We start from the raw sequence: 24,144 nt of genomic DNA on the forward strand, positions 1-24,144 counted from the left end.
ATCTGCAAAATAAAGAATTACATAATTGGTGATGTCATTCAGGTGAGTTGTCTGTCACTGTTGAAAGTAGAATAAGTCAAACAAGGCTTTTTAAGGATGAAGCTCACAGGTGATCAAAGGAGAAGGATAGAATGACTACTGAATCATGGAGCCTGGGAATAGATATAAAAATGGGTTTGTTGTCTAACCCTGGGCTCTGTATGATAAAAAAAAAAACTGGTAATTCAGTCATTTGATTTAGCTGTGTTGGAACAGATGCTGCTGACATCAACACCTTTGTTTATGGATGTTGGAGATCGGCCTGTTTTTCATTGTAGTCCTGTATCTCTGACTGTGACTGGCTGGATGTGCTCTCTTTCGTCCTCTGGCATGGGAGCTGGCTCGGAGCTCGTCTGCCTGGCTGTGTGTTTCCTGGACGGGGCCGCCTTTTACACTTGCTTTTTATATCTCTGCTTCTGTCTCCTTGAACTCCAGTTGGCCTCTGCAGATGGCCGCTCACACTGAGCCTGGTTCTGCTGGAGGTTTCTTCCTGTTAAAAGGGAGTTTTCCCTCTCCACTGTCGCTACAAGCATGCTTAGTGTGAGGAATTGCCTTCAAGTCAATGAGTCAATGCAATCAGCTGGTTTTCTTTATATAGAAAACTTTGAATCAATTTGACACTATGATCTGGTGAACTGTAAAGTGCCTTGAGATGACGTGTTGTGAATTGGCGCTATATAAATAAACTGAATTGAATTGAACAGGGATGCATCCAATATCTGCATCATAGATCTAAAGGCTCAGAGTTGGAGACCTCTGCTCTAGACCATTTCCCCCTTCAGACTTTGGATAAATAGTCAATTCTCTACACCTGTTTCCTCATTTGTTCTACCGTTTGCCTGTTTCTTCTTCTACCTCATCAAGTCCATTGTTCATTTCTGTGTCTCCTCGCCTGGAACTGGTTCGTCTGCCTGAAGAAGCTTAATTAAGTTTAAAACTCACCAGGCTGCTTCCTGGTGTCAGTCTGCATTTCGGACAACAGTGAGTTTTGTTACAGCTGTAGAATAAAAATTATCTGATCAATTCTTGTTTTAATTGCTCTGTACCATTCTAATAAGTCCTCCAGTGAAGGGACAGTGCAGCTAATGATTTATTTTTGCCTGTAATCACAACCCTGCATAGAGGTTTCCATTGGTATATACCATACATAGATGCAGTCTGTTAGTATAGTCTCTATGGAGCACTGAGGTGTCAAAATAAAACACCATCATTACTCAACTAGAACTAAAGATACCTCGATCACTGGATCAAACTACCTGAAATATTAAACTAATGGAGGAAAAGGATAGGAGAAAAAATGCCACAAAGTACAAAAGCTTGTTTGTTATTTAAAAATGCCAACGTTGAATAATTTGGAATTAACTAGGCTGCCTATCTCAGCTGGATATATTTCCATCATTTATGTACAGTGGAAATATATTAAAGAACCAATTTTTGCACTGGTGAGCAGCAATGTGCTTCATGAAGCCCAAGATATGATGACAAATTGCCTATGGGGCAAAGAGTCAGACTTTATAGGCATTTATTGGAGATAAAGCAAAGGTTACAAAACAGGATAGGAACCAGTTAATCCAAGGCAGACTTTGCAACAATCATTTCGGTGGGTTATTCAGGTAAACTGTACAGAAAAATCATTATCTCTGAAAGCAACTAATGAAAAACCATGCACAATACTCCATTTGGCCATGGATGTACAAAAGTTGTCTGTTCTTGGCTGGAACATTCCTGTTGACTTCTGTATGATGTTTTTCCTCTGTTCCTCTGCTACCCCCATGCTGAATTTTGACATAAAGGTCCTCTGTCTATAGTCCTGATCAGACGGACCAATAGGGTGACTGGATGGTTAACGTTTACTCCTTTCATCCATTCACTGTCAAAATGTTTTTATCCAAATAGCACACTTTATATGTGTTTTCTTCCACCCAAAGATGACAATTTGTTATTATAATGAGTAATGAGGTCACTTTTTGAAAATGTAAAGAGTAGAAAGTTCTGATGATGTCATGGAAATTTAAGGAGTAAAAGTATAAGGTTGACTGAAAAATATTTACTCCAGTAAAGTAAGATACCCAAATTTCTACTTAAATAAGACACCTCTTGACACCTCTGAGAAAGACACAAGCAGTTTTTGCTTCATATTGAGGAACCTCAGGGAGTATAGTCTGTTCTGGGCCTTTCTTGTCAGCATTTGTCATGATCTGCCACTCTGCACTTTTTGGTTCTGTAAATTTTCATTTTGGGTTCTCAGTGCTGTTTCACCTATACCAGTATCAGTATTGGACGGGGCCCCAGTATAGCACTAAAATTGTGGTATTGGTATCGGCGAGTACCAACAAATAGGGCACCGATACCATTTTGAGAGTCAAAAGTTTATTCAACTATTGTCACCCATTCCAGGTAGGCAATAAGAACTTCCATCTGGGTTCACTTTATATTAGTCTTTTTCCTGCTTCACAAAGGTAGGGAGCAGCTTGACAAAGCCATGATGGCAATTATTTTGCATCCAAATAGTATGCAGTTCTTAATATCTTCATATATATACACACACACACATCAATTTCACACAGATGGTATCTGTATCAGCCAAGGCTGCACAGCCAGGTATCAGGTATTGGTATCAGGGCCAAAAAATGGCATCGGCACAACACTAGTTCTCAGTTATGAATTTTTTTGCTATTCTGTTTTGTCAAGAATTGTATCATTTATGCTGTTGTTTATTCCTTGGTCTAGTTTTAGTTAGTTATTCCTTCTCGTATCCTCTAGTTTTCCCCTTGGTTAATCCTTACTTTGTAGTCATTAGTTTTATTCCTCTTTACCCTTATTCAAGTTCCTTTCTAGTTACAGTTAAGCCCTGTTTTCTCTGGTTGCTCTTTGTTGCCACGTGGTGCCCTTTTCCTTTCCCCTTAGCTCCTTTCTAGCTGATTCTGTCAACGCCTGCTTCCAATTAACTAGTTACTCCACTCTTGGTTCTGTCTCCCTTATATAATCCTCCTCTGCAGTTCATCAGTGCTGGATTCTCTTCATTGCTTTGCTCCCCATGTGTTGTTTCTCTCTGCCGTCTCCTGTTTTTTTGGTTTCTTGCATTTGTTATTGTATTTTGTTTGTGTTGCCCTTTTTGATTAAATTATGCAAGAACCCATCTCTGCCTCCTTATCTCTGCATTTGGGTCCTCAACCAACTTCCACCAAACCTTGACAGCAATAAACACTGGTTCACCCTAAATTTTCCTAAATTAAATCCAATAACCTTCAATTATTTAAATAGGTACTAAATCAGTATCAAGTACTTTATTGCCTCTGGTTGATTACTCCTCCATCTTTCCCTCCCCACTGATTGATTCTGGGTCTAATCCTTCATAATATCCCTTTGTTTGCTTACTTACATCTTCTCAGATCCCTTTCTGATGTTTTTTTACTTATTTATACTGTGTGTTTTAATATTATGTCTTTTTCTATGTTAAACTATGTAAGGTGTCCAAAACGGTCCCCATAAATAAAATGTTTTATTATTATAAGATCCCAATAAAACACATTGAAGTTTGTAGTCTTTAAAAAAAAGTGCACTACTTGCAATCACCATTTGACTTAAAGAAGAAAGCTCAGGGGTTTTATGTCGACACAATATGCTTTGCATCTACTGCGTATTTCTGGCTCTCATTGTTTCTACTGGTCCAGTGTTCGTGGGTGACATATTCATAACTTGGAACATGTTTCATTCAGCTATTCGGCTAATTAGTCCCTATCAAAATGGATTAAAGGCTACAGGTTTAATACCAAACAAAACTTTATTCTTTCAGTTATTATTTCTAATAAAACCATCTGTGACTCATTCGAGTTCAGCTGACGAAGACTAGAAGAAACGAGGAAGAAAATGAAAATGTTTAATTTTGCAGAAGCAATAGAGTGGATTATCTTTCATCTGATGGTGTACCATATAACAAGTGGTGACTTGAAATAGGATCAGTGTTAGTCTGTCTGACAGACCTTTATAAAATGTTAGTTTTAGAATTGGTTCCCTTGTTTTTCTGTTCAATTTAGGTGGAACAATGCTTGACTTGTTCAGCCTTGAATAATTTATGGGGAAAGATTTAAGAACAAAACAAACAACAGTGTTGTCCCACAAAACTATCCCATATTTGTCTGTGATAGCTGTGAATAAAAGTAAAAAACGAACAATAATTTAATTGTTAATCATAGCAGTTTAGCTCTTTTACTTCTTCTCACATTGTTGTTACCCTTAATATATTTTGTCGAGATTTTGCCCCATTTAATTTGTTAATTCAAAATAAAATCAAGTGCAAAAGTCATAAATATAAAAAAATATATTTTTCTCCAGTTTTTTCGCTTTTTAATAACAGCTACTCTGAAAACTATTTTTGGTTTTACTAAAGAAGGTTAGCCAACAAATGTCTTTGTCACGGTCTTGGTTCTGTTAAGTTTTCTTTTGAGTATTCCGTTTTAATTTGATCCATATTTTTTTGTTTTATTGGTGTAACTCCTATTTTGTTGTGTTTTCTAGATATATTTATACCAGTAAATATACTCATTCCATTGGCAAATCATTTTATATACCTACTAAAGGGAAAATACACTTAATGTAAGAAATCTTTACTTATTTCTAGATTGTTTTTGCAGTGAAGATTATCATTCATTATGTATGGTGGCAAAATATCAAGCATAAATGAATTACTAAAAAATATGTACTGACAATAAGTAAATTAAGAGGTTGCTTTGGGCTCCAAGGCAAATAGGGGGCCCCCAGAAGCAAATTGTTATTATTATTATTATTTTTTTTGCCCTTACAATGATTTTAATGTCATCATAAGAAAAACACATAGTTCTTTTTTTATGTGACCTATTTGGCATTATTGCCCTGAGAATTGACGGTCGGGCGCTGGATATTCGCCAAACAAATTTGCTTCCATAAGTGGACCATCATGGCCTTTTCCATAAGGTTTTACTTGGTCATTGTGTATGAAACATTATTATAAGTGGCTTTGGGGAATATCAACTTATAACAAGGAGATGAAAAGGAGCGTGAGAAAGGGAGAGGTCTTAAGAATTTAGGAGAGAGGGAAAAATAATGAAGGAGAAACAAGAAAACATAGAATAACTCCTAGGAGTCTGCTTCCACCGCTGCATGATACGAGAAGGAAGAGAAGAAAAAAGGAAATGCATTTATACAAACACTGAAAGCAAAACCTATTAAGATTACAAAATAGTACTCAAAGTTACATGTGATTGTAGCTGCAGCTTAGCATTAGCCATAACTGTATCCGTGGACACCTGGATCTAAACACCATGGTGTATACACATGAGTGTTCTTATCATAAGGTTTGAAAGGTTCCTTCAGCAGGGAGACGTGCGGTATAGCAGGTGTGAGGGGCCCCAGACCCACCCCAAAAAGCCCAAGTTTAACACAGAGGAGACCAGAGCCCTAAATATTCAAAGGATGTAAACCTAAATGTTAAGAAATCTGTGGTAAAACAGATTTAGCCACACTGGGGTAACTGTTGCGACCTGCCTGTGGGAGATTTTCCGTTGCCGTTCGTAGCGGCTGGAAGTGAATAGAAAGGGTTTTTAAGGTTTGTTGTTAAAAACTGTAAGTACCAAAATAAACAATTGAATATTTTTATCTCTGCTACTTCTACATAACAATCCATTCTTCTGTTTTTTTGTTTTATTTTTGGAGTTTAACTCCTTGATATTTATTTATTTTTCATATGCAGATTGTCTGTAGTGTTTGTCTCCCCCGAAAAACTACTGGATCAACTTTTCAGCTGTTCCAGCGGCCCGGTGTGAACGCAGCATTAGAGTTGTGTTTCTCTCTTGACGTCTCCAGATGGCATGGACCACTGCTAACATTAGCTGACATGATAAGCAAACCTTACATGATTGCAACATACTTATTGTTTGCTAGCTCTTCTTCCTGTTTTTCTTTATATCCAAATGTAACCTAAACATACAATGACAATATTTTTTTCATTGCCTGGTTTAATTCACTCCAATAGATGAAAACACATCAAATTAGAATTTACATTTTTATGAAATTTTTAAAGTCTGCTTATAATTTGCTTGGGATTTGGATGGAAACATGGCTAATGAATATGTTTTAGGTGAGTAGATGTTCTGATTATTTGACAGGTGATTGCAGCTTTCTCTATAACTGGCAGAAACAGAACACCCCAAAATCAAATGTCCCTTAGGGCCCCATGGAAGCTTGAACCAGCCCTGGTTTATCATTCTCAGTAAAAAAAACACCGAAGTTTGTTGTTGATCCATAACAAAATGTGAAAAACTTTAATGTTTTTTTAGGCTCTGTTCATTTAAATGTTCAATGGTACAATTTTGTCTTAATCCAAAAGTTATGAATACATTCTAGTTTCACAGAGCTGTATAGGAAATAGTATTTCATCAAGGAACTGACCGGTTTTAATCATTTTCCTTTTTTAAAACTTGCACCTTTAATGATGCCTCCTGCTGTGCTGAAGAAAAGACAATTCATATGAAAACTGAATAAATGGGATAATAGTCTACATGTAAAGCAACTGAGCATGGCACTGCAGCTTTGTTGACTTATAGAGTTTCTCTAAGGTTTTTCCCTGAGAACTGAGGTAGAAACAAAAGCACAGCAGCATAACAGACGGTGTCGTCATGGTGCTAACCATGTAAACCTATAAAACGATGCTTCTCAAAAGACGGCTCACATTTGAACTTTCTTAATATTACACCTAACACGATGTCTCCGTATTCCTCTCTGCTAAGATCTCTCTTTCTCTTCTCTGCAGTAATGTCACTTCTGCTGTTGGATTCAAGTGCAATTCCTGAACCACACAACAAGGTAAAGAACAAGTTTTAATTTTATTTTTTACTCTTGGTTTGGGTGTTTGAGTTCTGAAGGGAAACAAATTTGCTATTTTGTTTCTCTTCATATTTCTCTAAAAGAAGAGCCACACAAACATAAAAAATGTTTAAATCCCCAATAGATTATAAATTAAATTGCCGATTTTATGATTCCAAAATGACCATCATTGTTTTAAAATTCTAGATTATAACTCTATACATATGTTTTTTTTTTTTTTTTCATTTGTCAGGGACTTTTAGACAGCACTGAGCCGAAGCAAATGAGCTCCACTGCCATGGAAGCCGATGTTGCAGCTGGAGAAGACTTTGAACTTGCATCCAAAGATGGACGGGGATTTTCAGACATGCAACCTGGATTTTTACTGGATGACAATACAAGGTCTACTCAAGTGTGGCCGCGTTCCATGCTTGACTACATGAGGCAGCAACTGCGGTTCAGAGGAAGGACAAAGAAAGAAGATATTCAGCTTTTTCATGTAAAATGATTATGATACAATATAGTGAGAAATGATTGCTCAATAAAATATTGCTTGAAAAAAAAAGTATATTTTACTAAATTGTCTGAACATTGATTGAAATTAAAGCTCGACCAAAAAAGGTTTGATATGTTACAGTGACATTTGTAATTATTGGCAGCATTGATTGAAAAAAGAGGATAATATAACTTAAGATCCATTTACTTTTTATTATAGTAACAACGTTTATTTGGAAAAAAATACAGTTTTTACTAGAAACACAGGTGGGAAAGTTATTTTTGCCTCAGCTAGTGATTCTTTGAATAATCTTGTTTTGGCAACATGTCATTTTCTAAACCTCCTAACAATCACAGCCAGAGGGAATCTCACTACATCAGGGGTGTCCAAATATTTTTTCACTTGGGTTTATAATTGTTCAGACAAAGGTATTCCAGCGCAAAAAAAACATAATATAGAAAATACCTGCGAGTGTATTTTGCTTTACCAGTTTCTCAAAATATCTAAGTTTTACTTAAATCATTGAGTCAGACTTTCTAAAACGTTTCCCATATTATAAAACATATCATATAAATACTTTTGATCTTTATTGTTTTTATTTTTTTGGGGGGTTTCACATAAACATTTCACAAAAGCTGTCTTACATCTCTGATATAAGCAAAGCAAAAACTTTCTGAAATAAATAAAACAACTTGGGAGGTATCAATATTAAAATCTGTGCTGATGATCATTTGGTCACCATGAGAGACCAATCACAGAGCAGACTACGCTTTTCTGCTGCAGGTAGATGTGAGGGGCCAAGGTAAAAAGCACAAGGAGTCACAGGAATTAATACAAAAATAGTTTTTATTTTATTTTTTTTAGCCCAAAAAAGAAACTTACAAAAAATACATGGGTTCAAGTCATAAAGGAAAATTCAAATTCCCCCCTTTAAGCAGCAGCTGATGGAACAGTCCATTTTCCACTCCTGCATTTAGCAGATCTGAGCCCCAGCTGCCATCTTTTGTCTGGCCAAACTCCTATACACCATAGGTAAGAAACAGATTAGTGACAAAAACAGAAATATGAATGAGTGCAAACAAATACAGTGAACTAAATGTGCGCACTTACAAATAGAACACATGCATTTGAACCAAGAATAAAGTTTTATTGCAAACAAAAGTATGTGTATGGATTAAATAAATAAAGGTGCATGTATAGTACAAACTTAAGGTGTGGCCATGGGTTTGGCCATCACAGTAGACACTGAGAATTTTGACAACAGTGGAGCTCTGTTGCTTATAGAATGGGTTTTGACGACACCAATATATTTCTTATTCTTAGAAATAAGAACTGGGTCGTTTGCTGTATTTACTCGTCTTTGGCAGTTAAAAACTATGCATATATTTTTTATGTAATTAACAGTAATGCTCTTCCAGACATTTGCAAAGCCTTTTTGGCACAAATTAGACAGCGATCCAGAAAAGCCAAATTATTTGAATGTTGTTTTTATCAGGATAAACTCTAAGAAGAAAGAGCTTAGGACATATTAGATGTTTCAGAGTTTTTCCTCTCAATTAATTCTCTCACCTCCTCCCACAATCTGAATAAATCTGCCTTCTCACATAAAATAACAGAGTTCCCTTACCTTCAGGATGTTTTGTATTGATATATTTTTTGCAGGTTTATTTTTATTTGTTGTATTTAATTTTACCAGTGTCACCTATACCTGCATTAATTATTTATATTGGATTAGTTTTAACCCTATATTTGTTGTTTTGGAATGAGCATCAGCACAGGCCTTGATTGCTCTATGCCCTGATGCATTGATGCAGTAATTCACAAAAAAGAGTTCCAACTTAAGTTCATGGAAATGAACATACAGCACATTTCAACAATTTCTACAAAAGACATTTTACCTCTCAAATTTTAAGTGTGATGTTTTTTCCATCATCTAACAATGAAAAAAGTTTTTTTTTTTGTTATATTGAATACAAACTGATCTGTACAACTTGGCTTTGGCAGTATAGCAAAATCATTTAAAAAGTACAAAATGATAACAGAATAAATACAAAATATGTACTTTTTAACTTTACTTTTTTTAAGAAAGCATGTTAAATGATACCTACTCGACATATGGAGTTCTTTATCTTGCTTTACCAACTAAAATTTCCAGAATTTTCCCATTGTGGGACAATAAAGGGATTTTCTAATCTATTCTATTCTATTCTTAACTATTACAAACTTAAGAACAGATTATAAGAACTTGGTGTGAGTGGCAGGGAATAATAATTACTTCAATATTATTTATGTTATTCACAATAACCTTAAAATCTGTGCATAGTTATATGTAAGAAGCATCAATTTTTACAGAAAAATCTGATATAACACCTTTAACATTTTTCATCCCTCTGCTCTTTAACTAAAAGAGAAATTTCTACCATTGCATAGATCTATTGAAAAATCTTCATCCAGTCCTCAGTTGTTCATGGTTCAGGTTTGAGCCATCTCCTTGTTATAGCCATTTTAGTTGCTGCCAATAAGATGTTTAGAAGTCTCTCCTCCTCTGAGCCCAGTTTATCTGTTGATATATCACCTAGATATAAGTTTCCAAAAGTAAATCTAAAAAACACATGCAAATAATTAAATACTTTATTTATTTTTGAAGTGCTATATACAGAAGAGGAATAGGGCCACTGAAAAAACAAAATTTTACTGATTTTTAAATTTTAATTCATTTTAATAAGAGAAAAAAAGTCTGAATTCTGAGAATAAAGTCCGAATTCTGAGATTAAAGTCAGAATTCTGAGAAAAGAGTCAGAATTCTGAGATTAAAGTAAGAATTCTTAGAAAAAAGTCAGAATTCTAAGAAAAAACTCAGAATTCTGACTTTTTTCCCATACTAAACTGAAATAAAATGTAAAAATCAGTTAACTTTTTTTTTAATGGCCCTAATCCTCTTCCGTTGATATAGAATTGGTCTTTCAGTAAATAGTTTTTACGTCGTCTAAAATGTGACCTTTAGAGGTTAAAATAGTAAAAATCAGAAATTCAAGTGACACTCCAATCCAATAGGGGGCGATATTGCCTCTATTCAATGCTTCTCTAAAGCTAATTCCTGTTGCACAACAGTAGAAAGCGGTGAGACTGAACTGCAAAGCGAGGTGAATATCATGCATGTAAACTCATAGCAGTTTACTACAATAGTTCTTCGTGTTTATTGTTACATTTCACAAGATTTATTAATGTTGACTGGCGAACTAGGTATCTATTTGTTACAATATGAATAAGCGCCAAAGCAGTTTTACAGCTAACTTGTAGCATGTTAGCTAAATTAGCCATGGTAGCGTTAGCCTCATTCTAAATATTAATTTGCCTGTCTTTTCGCGTTTATAGGTTCTTTTTCTATCTATACAGTATTAGCATCAATACTCATGTTGCTTTATTTTCAGGTATACGTCTCTTACGGATAAGCTTGTGCCTGTTTTGATTAATTTATATCTTCTTTTTCAATGGATATTAGCTTTTTCATCGAATGCTATATCCCAGGTGAACTCATAGTTTTGGTGTTTTCTTTGCATATTTCCACCCAGTTTTATTTTATTTATTTGTTGACCGGGACACTACACAATGAACGTGTTGTAGCTATAAGCTAATTTTCATCTCTAGTCCCTGAGTGGAGGCAGAAACGGCAGGTTTACTGTTAGTAAATCAAAAGAATCCAGATACAAACTTTAAAACAGATCAGATCCACAAAAGCGTGGATAACAAAAAAATATAAAATAAATAGCAAATAAATAATTATTCGTTATAAGAATGCAAGCGCATCTGAGCTCATCAAAGGTCTAATGAGTCATTCATTATTACTGTCGTTGTGTATGTTAAGGTATTTATTTTGTTTTTGCTGTTTTTCATTAAAAGATGGGAGACAGCGATGATGAATACGATCGCAGGAGGAGGGACAAATTCAGGCGGGAGAGAAGTGATTATGATCGTTCCAGAGAAAGAGAAGATCGACGCAGAGATGATTGGAATGACAGGTATTATCAGAATAATGTGGCCATGAGGTCAGAAAGGGTGGCTGCAGGTTTTCTTTCCAACCAAGCAATAGCACAACAAACTCCTTCATTTCATAAAGTGAGTTCAGTATTAACATCATGACTTGATGCTTGACTGTTATCTGGTGTGTTATTGCTTGGTTGGAAAGAAAACCTGTAGCCACACGGCCCTTTCTGGAACCAGTTTGGATCTGAATTGTGAGGATTTGTCCAGAACCTCATAAAGGAACTTTGTTTTACTACTGTTTGTTGTTAGTAGGGAGCTAAATAATTATAAAGTAGACTAATGTTTGTTTTTCCATCTCATGCTTGATGTTGCAGGGAGTGGGATCGGGGCAGGGAGCGTCGGAGCCGCGGTGAATACCGGGATTACGATCGTGGTCGGAGGGAGAGATTTAGCCCGCCCAGGCATGACATGAGCCCCCAGCAGAAACGCATGAGAAGAGACTGGTGAGACCGAATAAACACAGATGGATGGACCAACATATTTATACCCACGAGGGCATCCTTTATCTAAATAGTTTTAAATGAATTGATAGGGATGATCATGGAGGAGATCCTTATCGTGGAGGGTATGACTTGGGTTATGGTGGTGGAGGAGGTCCAAGCTACGGACCCCCACAGCACTGGGGCCACCCTGACCTGCACCTCATGCAGCCTCACCAGGGCATCCCCATTCAGGCCAGGTAAGTTCAGAAATAATCTTTATAATATAAGGTTTTATGGTTGAAACTAAAAATCAACGAAGAAATGTAACAATAGTTTAATCACAGTTTAACTTCGTGGACATCAAAGTTGTGGTATAATTTTGAAAGCCTCGACTGTATTTTTTTTTTTCCTCCTTAACTCTCCACCAAACTTCTTTCCTCCATTAGACTTGGGAACATCCATGACATGGATCTGGGTCCGCCTCCTCCAATAATGAAGAGTTTTAAAGAGTTCCTGCTGTCCCTTGATGACACCGTGGACGAGACAGAAGCCGTCAAACGCTACAACGAGTACAAGATCGACTTCCGTCGGCAGCAGATGCAGGACTTCTTTTTGGCCCATAAGGATGAAGAGTGGTACGACCTGAGTTTCACTTTGTTTGATGTCAGTCTGATTTAAACAACCAGCATTATGATTATTTTCTGTTTGTAGATATTGAATACTACTTGTAAATAACAAAATTAATTTGTTGCATTTGGATAGAAGCAATCAGAAAATAACATTCAGTTATCAAGCTTCGATTCATTGAGACATTCTCTCAGAGCACACCCTTAACCAACCATTAGAGCAGCTACGTTTTTCTTAATCGGCTAAGCACACACAATTAACAGTTTGTTCTGTAGTTTTTAAAGAAGAGAAAATGCTAATTCACCCAAACTGATTCACAGATTAATATAAGACCATTAGAGATGAAATCTAGTGATTTGCAGCATTATTTCAGAGCTAATATTTATGGACACAAGAGAATTTGATGGCACCTCTTGTAAAGATGTGGGGAAAAATAAAAGCAAATGTTTGTAATAGCATTAGCATAATCTCACACTTACATGTATACCTGAAACTACAGACTAAGATGACCTCGAAGAACGGTTAATTTTCCATAAAATGACATAATTGCAAATTTTACACTACTCAATATAAGTAGAAAGAAACTTTTATTACCAAATGCATAATGAAACAGTCATGGACAGCAAATGGTTGGAGTGGCAATGCATGCACCTTCTGTGATCTCAGATCAAGATCTTAATGAATCGGATCATTCACGCATGTTGATCCAAGAAAAAAAGTGGAAATATGAGTCTACCTCTAATTTTTGTGTTTATATGGCCAAATGTTTTTGACCATTTTACAGCAGAAATGCCTGACAACACATTTTACACTTTTCCTGTTGGTGAAAAAGTTTAGTCATCAACACTTGGCTGTAGGTGCTAGTAAGACATAATTAGGGGTTAATGTTTGTTATGGATTCTCTAGCGAGACCACAATACACTTTGCTGCAGTTATGAATAGTTATTATTTCTTTAACCTCCCTTAGGATGCATGATGAGAAGATAAACACTGGCCTTAAAGAAAGAAAAGCGTAAGATCAAGTCAAAAGCCAAAACTTCTGATAGATAGATGTTCCATAGATGATAATGGGTAAAAGCAGTTGTTTTTTTTGTTTGTTTTTTTTTTTACACATTTTTCAATATGAGGTTATGCTAGTGTCATTAAAAAAAAACATCTTCACCAGGGGTGCCAACAAATTGGTGTGCATTTGAATTTGAATGGAGGATGTGATGAGGATTGTAGGTTTCTTTGTTCTGTGATCTTTCTGTTTGATATTAATTCACTTTTGTATATTATTTGTTAATGCTTACTTCACAGGTATGATGCAAAATTGTCTCTGTTTTGATTCTAACCCGTTCTTCTTCCCTTCACTTCTACTCCCAAGTTGACGCCGATTTTTTTTTTCTTTTCAATTTTTTTTACCTTTTCCAAGAAAACAGTGGGATTCCTCCGCCAGAGTCGCTCTTAGATAGCGAGGGCACGCACTGCGCACAATGCAGATGCTTTTAGACTCACAGTACCAGGGATTTTAGATAGATAGCCAAGCAGTCCTCCTCACATGGAGGATTTTTTTGTTTTCCTTTTTATATGCGGATCAAATCGAATCCCAAATCCGAATATATGTGTGTACAGACACACCTCTGTGGTGAAGTGGAGCGCATTTTGACAGAAGAGACCCCCCCTCTCTAAAAATATTTGTTATTAAACTGGCAGAGCAACAGGTAACTGTGGACCACTCAATGATAAACTATATTTGACATTCTGATTCTGTGATTGATTTTTATAATCTGTTGGGTTGTTTTTTCCTTACATTTTTGGTGAGTTACTTCTGTTTCTCTTTCTGCTCTAATGTTCATAGAAATCATTGACAGTCAACGTCTAGGGTTAAGATAACAGAATAAACTTGGATTTAGATTTTTTTTGTTGCTTAATTTGGCTTTTTAATTGTTTCAATAATAGTCCAGAAATCTGCAATGAACTTGTTCTGTAGATCCTCTTAAACTCATCATTCTAATATTTTTTTGAACAATGTGTGAGCTGACGGCTGTGGTTTAGATGTATAATATGTGTTTCTTTCTGAAACTCTACCAACCCTTCATCCCACCCCCCCATCATTCCCCCGTCTCTTTGGTGGATTCCTACTCTGAACGCAGGTTCAGATCCAAATACCACCCAGATGAGGCCAGCCGCCTGAAGGCAGAGGCTCAGAGCTCTCTCTGCAATCGTCTGAACGTCTTCATGTTCCTGATGGAGAATGGCTGGTTCGATAACGTTTCCCTGGATATCGACCAAACTCCTGCCATCATCAAGGTGTTGGATGCAGGTGAGATTTCTGAGGAGAATTTATAGAGAACAGTTTATGCAGAGATATTAGAAATATGTTTCAACAGAAATATTTATTATTATTAAATTCCTTCACTTCAAGTCTGATGCCGATTATTTGGACAACAGTCTAACCCATCACCGATATTTGCGCTTAATATTTTTGAACCGATTCTTCAAGGTTATGGGTTTTTCTTCCTCAATTTTACATTTAAAATTACACAGTGACGAACATTGCAAAAGTCAATTCATTTAAAATTCAAACAAGACGTTAACAATTCATAGCAAATAAGGAGAAACAGCAGTAAATTTGCTTTACTTGGTCTTAATGCATGGCTGCTGAACGCAATACTGAATCAGCCAATGTTTGCACGTAAAGACAGATAAAAGAAAAAACTATCTGCCAGAAATATGGACGGGCCGATGGATCAGTCTGTCTCTAACATCAGTTTTAAAATATTAAATTATGTTATGTTCTTGAGTACTTAGTAGATCAGGCTCTCAGTTCTTGTGTAGCTTTTTTATCAAATACTTTTTTACTTTGATGTGGAACATTTCTTTGACGGCTACTTTTTACGGTAACTTGGGGTAAAAGAATGTAGTATTGGATTTAGATTTCACTTTTACAGATGAGCATTTAAAGATGAAAAAAGTGGCTGCATACAGCTTAAAGTAAGAAGAGACATGCTAATGAGAGATGTTTAGTATTTGATTTATTTTTAAGACTCATTTAAATAACACCTCAGTGTTATAAGTTTGTCATATTTACAAGCTACTAAAAAGTTCCCTCCTCCACTGAAAACAAGGGACTAAACTAGATTTTAGCAGCAATGCTGCAGCTTTTAAAACATCCAAACAGAATTAAAACTAAATACAGAAGTTGGAGCCTTTTAAAAATTATTTTACTGAAAACATTAACTTCTGTATTTATGAGCCTGTATGTCAGAGTGAACTGATGTGGGACACCACATATTAGTGTTATTAAATTATGTTTATTTAACAAAGAGCTAAAATGCAATATGTTCATCAAAACTAGCACATATAAAACTTGTTTGCTCTCCTTAATGTGCCCTTACAGCGTGTTTCCATGAGGACGTTTTTCGTCATGGGTGTAAAAGTGTAGTTTTACAAAATCACAGGTTCCCACTTTGCAAACTGCATACATTCTATCTCTTTATTCACCTCCGCGCTATGCTAGCAGCAGCTGTTGGTGTGTGCAGGGACGGGCGGAAGTTGAAGTTTCTTTCAGCTGTTTGCAGCAAAAATAAAATTTTTATACCAGCCACATTTTGGCCGGTGTTGATTGAGTCAGAAGCTAAAATTGTACTGTCGATAAATCTGTCGGGTTTTAGGTCGGGTCCGTCACTGAAGGAGTAATGTGATTGCTTTAAAATGGTGGCTAGCTTAGCAACAATTTTGCATTAGCCAACCAAATTGATCTGACTTTTACCTGATCACAACTTCCTGCTTCTACAATGTTGGATTTAATCTGGAGGGGTGAATCTTTCCTTGTCTGTATTGTTTGAATATTTCATTATTTTTTCAGACAGTTTATAGCTGTTTACAATCCAGTGATAAATTCTGTTTATTCCCAACACTTATCTATCAATGTATATTATATTACTAAAATAGTCTTGTTCAAATTAATTGATTGATTGGAAAGAATTCAATTCAGTTTATTTATAAAGCACCCAATCAAAACACGTCATCTCAAAGCGCTTTCCAGAAAGAAAAAAAAAGTTACTTTAATTTGACTTTCGACTTTTTCCCACCAGTCTAAAGGTTGTAAACCTTCTTTCTTTGTAATGTCCTTTCTTCTGTTCTTGTATTTCCATTTTTAACGGAAAGTGTCTGTCTTAATATTCACTAATATCTTGTTTGAATGTTTATATTTGACACCTGAGTTTATGTAAATATGGAAGTTATGTGTTCATTTCTAGCTGCGTTTATAAGTTGCTGAGACCAACCTAGTGTGTGACGAGCATCAGGTCGGAATGACGGCCTGCTACAAACCTTTCCATTACTTCACCATCACTTCTTATTCTTCCCCCAGCCGTGATAAAGATGGAAGGAGGGACTGACCATGATCTCCGCATTCTGGACATGCCACCTGAAGAAGAGGAAGAAAGGGAAAAGTCTGCATCGGCTTCTGGGGGAGGAGGGGAATCTCAAAGAAGGGAAGACCAGAAAGCAGTGGACCGACAGCGCAAGCCTTCAGGGGAGAAAGACAAAACTGAGAAGGTGTGTGAAGTTTTCTGTTGGCAAACGATGGTTTGAAAGGGGCATGGAAACAATGGCGTTTTGCTCCAGGAGGAGGGCGACTCGGGCGGAGCTGAGGCCAAAGCAGACGGACTGGATGTAAAGGAGGAGGCGGAAAAAGAAGCTGTCAGAGAGGAGAAGCCTGAACCCAAGAAGGTTATTATTTTCCTCCGTTACTTGAAGTATTCACATCAGCCATAACGAAAACAACCAAACATATCGGGTTTTCTTTTTAATTGTCAGGCAAGACGAAAGAGGAAGCGTAGCGGGGACAGCGACGACGAAGCGAGCGCCTCAGAGAGCGAATCTGACTCAGACTCTGACTCGAACTCCGACTGCTCCGACAAACCCGAGAAAAAAGAAGAGCAAGACAAGGAGGATGAGGAGGAGGAGGGAGAAGGTGAGGTATCTGATTCGCAGCATTTGAGTCTCAGGACACTCAGAATTATCTAATGTTCCGTTTCGCTGCCTGCAGAAGAGAAACCAAAGCAGAACGACGAAGAAGAGAAGAAGGAAGAGAAGAAACCCAAAGACGACTCCCCCAGACCACGGCCGCTGCACAAGACCTTCTCCCTGTTCATGAGGAGCATCGCTCCCACCATTTCCAAGGCCGAGATTGTTGCTGTAAGCTGGAAAATTGCTCCCTTTGTTCATCTGCTCACATGCACTTGATATTTATCGTTATTGAAACTCAGAATCTGTTTCATTTGTTTTACTTTTACCCCACAGCTTTGTCGACGATATCCTGGGTTTTTACGTGTTTGCTTGTCTGACCCTCACCCAGAACGCAGGTTAGAAAGAATTTTTCTTTATTTTTACTTTGGTTTACAGTTTTCTTTATCCACCTTCACCTTTCCCACATTATTCAACCGGGACTAAATTACCAAAAAGTTAACAATCTACTGGACTTTGTTTCCAATTTGGAGACGTTTAACTTCCCATTCAGGAAAATTTTTCAATCCAAAATGTCAGAAATAGCGTTGAGTTTGAGGCTTTATAGGGTGGACCAAAAACTGTTATGGCTTAGAAAACATGCAAATTCTAAGCCAAACAAGGCTTTGTTGGAAGCTGTTTAATATGAATAAAAAAACAAAACATATTTTGTAAATATAAATTTGGAAAAAATCTCAAAACAAAAGAAAGAAAACACAAAAGATTTAATTAATTAGAAATTTAGGGAAAAAAGGTTTTATTCACAGAAAAAAAAAAAAAAAACATGTTATGTAAAATAAAAAAAATAAAATAAAAATGTTGTAAATGGAAACTTGGTAAATAAATGCAATAAAGGTTTGCTGATCAGAAAAAATGCCCATAGCTAACAATGTGCTTCATTTACGTCAAAAGTAGGGTTGCCCCTATCGATTATATTAACTGAAAAATCTATTCTCGTTTATTTTTGGAGGGGGATTAGTTGAATTAGCTAAAAATAAATACTTTAAGTAAATTAACATTTCTAAGTAAAGTAACATTTGAAATAGATATGTTTATATCCTATGAATATATATGATATTCTGTTTATAGATGTTTTTAGTTTATATCATTTGAGTTTTGTCTTAATGCTCTAAGTGATTTGGTCTTTTAGCAAGTGTTTTTTTAGAGTCTGTGTACATCATTTGATTACCAAATTAGTTGATTATTTTAGTAATCACTTTATGATGATTAATCCAATTAATCATTTCAGGCTTAGTTATAGCTATCCTTTGTTTGTTGAAGCTTTGCTGGAGTGATCTTGCAGTTGTGTTTGCTTTTTTTTAAAAACCAAGCTATAATTCACAAAGTTTTTCTTTGTTTTCCTGTTGGTTTTGTTATCCTGATCATTACTTGATTGGAGTAATTTTTAATTGCAGTGTTTATTTTCCGAAATATTGGTTTACCTTTTCAGTTTAATTCAAAGTTTTACTGCTTTTTAGTCTTGTCTCTAGCTGATTGCTTTCATGCTGAATCCCCTCCCTTCCCCCTTGGTGGGTCAGTAGTAGTGATGTTATGAGATGAGCCGAGGCTTCGAGGTGTGTGTCGAGTAATGGAGGGGGCGTTTCCCCGAAGCGCGTGTCGAGGCGCGATTCATTTAGAGGAGGGGCAAAATTTGATGACGTCCGAGGCCTCGCTACCGTCATACCACGTGACCGCTTCGGTAAGCGGTTCGGGAAGCGTAAGAATTTTGACAGGCATCTAAACAGCCTCAGTGTTCAGTCAAGATGTGGACGTTTGGAGGAGAGCTGCTGTCAGCTGGAAAAAGTTTGGATAGATTCTAAGAATAAATTGGTTGTTTTTCCAACAAATCTAGTTGCTTAAAGCTAATTTGGTTTAAATAAACAATATAATGATCAAAATTTGAGCAAAACCACCAGACAAAGCCAGTGTTAATACGTCAGGGTTAAGAAGTATTTTCTCCCAAATCAGACTATCTACATGAGTGGCGTCCTCTGTAAGAGGCAGACTCTCATGCTAGAGGTTGATGGTTCGAAACCTGTCTCTCTCTTTTGAAAGTTGCGATTAAACTTAATTATTTTGGCTGATGAGACTAATTTGCATTGTTTTGCCCGAGTGAATATATAGATTGGGAAAATTAGGTCGGTTTATTTAAAAGATTGGTTGAACTCAACTTCCAACCTGATTAAAACCAAATAACATGGAGAAACTATCATGTTTGAATAAAAATGACTAACACCTTTCATTTCGTTCATCATTGCCCAATTTGCACAAACACTTTCACTGTCTGCTTGAGTTTATTTCACTGAAATTGCAGAAAAAACTGTGCACCTTAAATTATTGTTCTAAGAAATTTTACACTTAAAAAAAAACTTACAAAAGATTTTATTATGCACACCAACCATTAACAATTTCAAAGGAACTTAAAAGGGGGAAAAAAGAAAAACAATTGCAAAAAAAAATCACAGATTTTATTACAAACTGTAGTTCTGCTGTCTACCAGTAGGTGGTGACATGTTCACGTGAAGCCTCATGAACTGTGGGGATCGTTGAAGCAATTTGGCCAAACGGTTCAATGCCTCATGAGGCTTCATCTCACCATCACTAGTCAGTAGTGTTTTTTTTCTGTTTTCTAATGAAATCTGGGCCATGTCAGGTTTTTCAGACGGTGCTGGGTGACATTTGATCGCAGCGTCAACATCAAGGAAATCTGTTGGAACCTTCAGAATATACGCGTAGGTTTTCGATCGCTTTGATTTACAGCCATAAAGCCATAATCCAGAGACTGTTATTTTTAACAACAATTTCAATAGTATTTAATTTAACTCTAATTTATGTTGATGATATAACTTGTTTTATGTTTTTTTTTTTTTCTATTGTTGGTCTACTCTTTTATCTGAAATAATTGCCTCCATGTTTGGTTCCGCTCTTCATCCCTCACAGCTCAGAGACTGTGAACTGGCTCCAGGGGTGAACAGAGACTTGGCCCGGAGGGTGCGTAATGTTAACGGCATCACTCAGCACAAGCAGGTGCTGCGGAACGACATCAAGGTGGCTGCTAAGCTAATTCATGCTTTGGATGAAAAGGGAGATCTTTGGAGCAACAAAGCTCAGGAGGACGGTCACCGCACCGAGGTTTGCATAAATTTATCTGCCTCTGAGCTTTTATTAACAGCTGGATCTTTCCTTTGATAAGCCAGCTGTGTTTTATGCGTATGGACGTTTTTGTTTTTGCCTTAAAGTTGCCGGCTCAGAACCCCATCTTGAAGAACATCACTGATTACCTGATTGAGGAGGTGAGCGCTGAGGAAGAGGAGCTCCTGGGTTCTGGCAGCGGAATGGACGTCGAGGAGAGCGCTAAGGAGGGAAACCCTGCTGAGTTAACTGTGGAGAGGGATGATAAGCTAGCCAAGGTTTGTTTTCATGATAAAACTACACATGTCCGGGGAAAACAACAAACTACACTTTACTGATGGTAGTGATTAAAACACTTCTAGAGAAACTCCAAATCAAAATTAGCCCCTTGTTACTTTTCTGTTTTCAGGTTTTGGATCGTTTGCTCTTGTATCTGCGAATTGTGCATTCAGTTGATTACTATAACACCTGTGAATACCCCAGTGAGGATGAAATGCCTAACCGCTGTGGCATGATCCATGTCCGAGGCCCAGTCCCCCCCAACCGCGTAACACATGGAGAAGGTTGGTGGCTTTGCTCTTATTTCAATACTGTCAATAAAAATATGAATCAATATACCTGAATAAATGTAAGATTTGTATTTGTTCCTTGCTTTCATCTCATATGTTTATGTGACACCAGATACTTCATGTATAAGAATGGGTTTAACATTAAAGAATAGAAGTTACAGTTGAAACTTTGAAAATGATAAGTCACAAGTCTAAGATTACAAATCTACAACCTTTTATGAAGCTGTTTCCCTCCTTACCAGTTGATGGCGGTATTGGACCTGAAAGTTGTTCGAGAATGGCCTGTATTTGATTTGCTAACCAGAAACAAATACAAACCTTCAATTTATTTGCGCCTTTTGATTTACATTTACAAGTTCAGACACACTTAAGTGGAACTAAATAGGTAAAAATCTCTCTAAATAAGTCTATTTCCCTTTCTTCTAGCAGGTAAATTAAGCCCTGAACACACCCATTTTGGTGTGGTCTCTTTAATACACTCCACACCCGTCCCCCCCATGCAGGTCTCAGACTATTCCCTCCCCGATGGATTATTTTTATTGTTTTAGAGCAGAGATGCAATTATCTAATGAATTGTGTGGGTTAATATATAAACCTAGCATTTATATTGTGACATTAATGTTCAACAGATGTACTAGAGAAAAGAGAAACTGAACAGATTGAAAATTATGATCCTTGTAGAATATAAAGGTGACTGCCAACTTTTCTGTACTCTTAGAGATTCATAGCTCACTTCAAAAAAGATTCAAAGGCTAAAAAGTGGATTCTGTTTGATGTTTGCCAGTTAAACTAAACACTTCTGAGGAATCTATTTTTTTTAGACAATAAACTATACAGTTTTTGTCCTTTTTCCTTAAATATGCGTTTTCAGCCTGATAACCATGAAAACATTTGGTGTTGTGTCTAAAAATTACCTGAAGATAAGATAACCTTAAATGCTGATTCAAAAAAAAAAAAAAACTAACAAGGAATGGAAACAATCATTGAAAATATCCAGGAACCCATTGTTTGTGCGATTTTGTCTTTTACTACTAGATGTCACTCTACTCTAGACCTTTAAAGACAATTAGTGTTTCATACAATATTGAAATGGTTCTTGAACTAAACTCGCATATTTCTGCTTGTCTGGTTATTTTAACAGTGCAACAGTGGGAAAAGGTGATAGAGGAGAAATTGATGCCTTTATTTAACCTAAAGGAAGTCCTCTCTGAGGAAGAGGCTGTGAAGATGGGTCGCAAGGACCCCGACGAAGAGGTGGAGAAGTTTATATCTGCAAACACCCAGGAGCTGGGGAAGGACAAATGGCTTTGCCCTCTCAGTGGCAAGAAATTCAAGGTGGATGCTCGGTGGAAAGAGATTAGATGTTAATTTGATGTGTTTTCTATGAACGTTATTTATGTTTCAGTCTATGATGCTTGTTGCTTTCTAATTCAATTTAGGGTCCAGAGTTCGTTCGGAAGCACATCCTGAACAAACACGGGGAGAAAATCGAAGAAGTGAAAAAGGAGGTTTTGTTTTTCAACAATTTTCTCATGGATGCCAAAAGACCATCGCTGCCAGAGATGAAACTTCCACCTCTTCAAGGTCCTGGGCAAGGTTGGCCTACTTGGTGTTATTCATCAGGATGTTTCCAACCCTTCTAAAATGAGAGGAATTTGTTTTAGTTGAGTCTGCAGTGGAAAACTTGGCACCAGTGTCTAATTCCTCTCTGGTTTCTATGTACAGGTTTGCTTTCTCCCACTCTGCCGTTCCCTCCTCAAGGCCCTCAGGGTCCAATGGGCTTCGGTCAGCCTCGTCCACCTCTGATGGGTTATGGTAGGTTACGATTGTGTCTGTTTTGGTACTGAGAACATCCTGTGAGGGAAGAACTATAATTTACCCTTACGTTTTTTTCTTTTTTTTCCCAAAGGTGGGCCCCCTTATCCTCCAAACCAGTTTGGAGGAGGCAGAGGAAACTACGACAACTTCCGTGGACAAGGTGGCTACCTGGGAAAGCCACGTAACATCCGGTAAGGTGATAATACAGCACTACTTACTACGCTTCCAGACATTTTACATCTGAACTGTGATGGATTTCTAAACTTTTAGCTTTCATTTTATCTTTTTCTTCTTTTTTTTTTTTTTCCTCAGAATATCCCGGGGAGATCCGCGAAATATCATAGAATATCGGGACCTAGATGCACCAGATGATATAGACTTCTTCTAGCTGGTCAACCCATCCTGTTTTTTTGCCTCAGCTTTTCACTCGCTTTGTGTTCTGCCTGTTTATTTCCCTTTTTGTCGATGCAGTATTTCTTCCATAGATGTTTCATTTTGTAATTGTTGTTTGGCTCTATGAAAGGCTCCTGTAACAGCTGTAAACTGATAATCAATAAAGTTGTTATTGAAATACGTCTATGTGTTAAGTTATGGCATCAGATCTTTTTGTTTGATCTGAGAAGTTGAATCTAACTGAAAGGACTTTAGTTCACATTAACAGTCTTCTCTTGAGATCAGGACAGGTTTAAAATACCATGATTAGTCAAGCCCAGGTTTTAGACCAAAGAACAATGAGATGGCACCACTGTAAAATACTGGAGACATAAAAGTTGTGAAGTTTTGATCATTTCTTAAGTTTGTCTTTTCTTTTTAGGGTTGATTTTTAAATACATCTGTGGCCTTTTCAGACACCTGGTGAGCAGGATGATATTAAAAGCTTTGGAGCTGCACAATCGGAGCAGCAAATACTGAATAAAGACGACCTGAATATAAATCATTTGGACAGTCCTCAGATTTACAACATTTTAACATCAGCAATTAAAAAGTTAACAGAATTTTCAATTCCAAATATAAAAAAACGTTTGAAAGAAAAACATATCTGTGAGCACTGCTGTAAACCAGCCTACTTTGCTGTGGTTTGGCTTGTTTTAATCTGCTGCATGTGTGGATTAATTAGGTTCACTCTGATGGATTTTTTTTTTTTTTTGACTTAACATACAGA

General features: G+C 36.7%; 1 protein-coding gene across 3 annotated transcripts; it reads left to right on the forward strand.

The window, feature by feature from the left end:
- Positions 1–10,433: 10,433 nt before the first annotated feature.
- On the forward strand, positions 10,434–23,557 carry srrt (serrate RNA effector molecule homolog (Arabidopsis)). 3 transcript variants are annotated; one of them, XM_038294529.1, is made up of 20 exons: positions 10,434–10,518; positions 11,276–11,394; positions 11,734–11,862; positions 11,952–12,098; positions 12,288–12,476; positions 14,604–14,773; positions 16,826–17,013; positions 17,083–17,187; positions 17,275–17,431; positions 17,507–17,655; positions 17,761–17,822; positions 20,117–20,195; positions 20,404–20,595; positions 20,703–20,873; positions 21,005–21,158; positions 22,306–22,499; positions 22,604–22,760; positions 22,890–22,979; positions 23,074–23,178; positions 23,295–23,557. In XM_038294529.1, the coding sequence occupies exons 2-19, from the start codon at positions 11,276–11,278 to the stop codon at positions 23,175–23,177; spliced, it is 2,556 nt and encodes an 851-aa protein (XP_038150457.1). In that variant the 5' UTR covers positions 10,434–10,518; the 3' UTR covers position 23,178; positions 23,295–23,557. The 3 variants fall into 3 exon arrangements, with proteins under 3 accessions (XP_038150457.1, XP_038150455.1, XP_038150456.1); XM_038294527.1 differs by having other exon boundaries at positions 23,074–23,173; XM_038294528.1 differs by having other exon boundaries at positions 22,604–22,748; positions 23,074–23,173.
- Positions 23,558–24,144: the final 587 nt, after the last annotated feature.

Source organism: Cyprinodon tularosa, unplaced genomic scaffold (genome assembly GCF_016077235.1).
Source record: "Cyprinodon tularosa strain WSP-4 unplaced genomic scaffold, ASM1607723v1 ctg341, whole genome shotgun sequence".
In the NCBI taxonomy this organism is placed as follows: domain Eukaryota; kingdom Metazoa; phylum Chordata; class Actinopteri; order Cyprinodontiformes; family Cyprinodontidae; genus Cyprinodon; species Cyprinodon tularosa.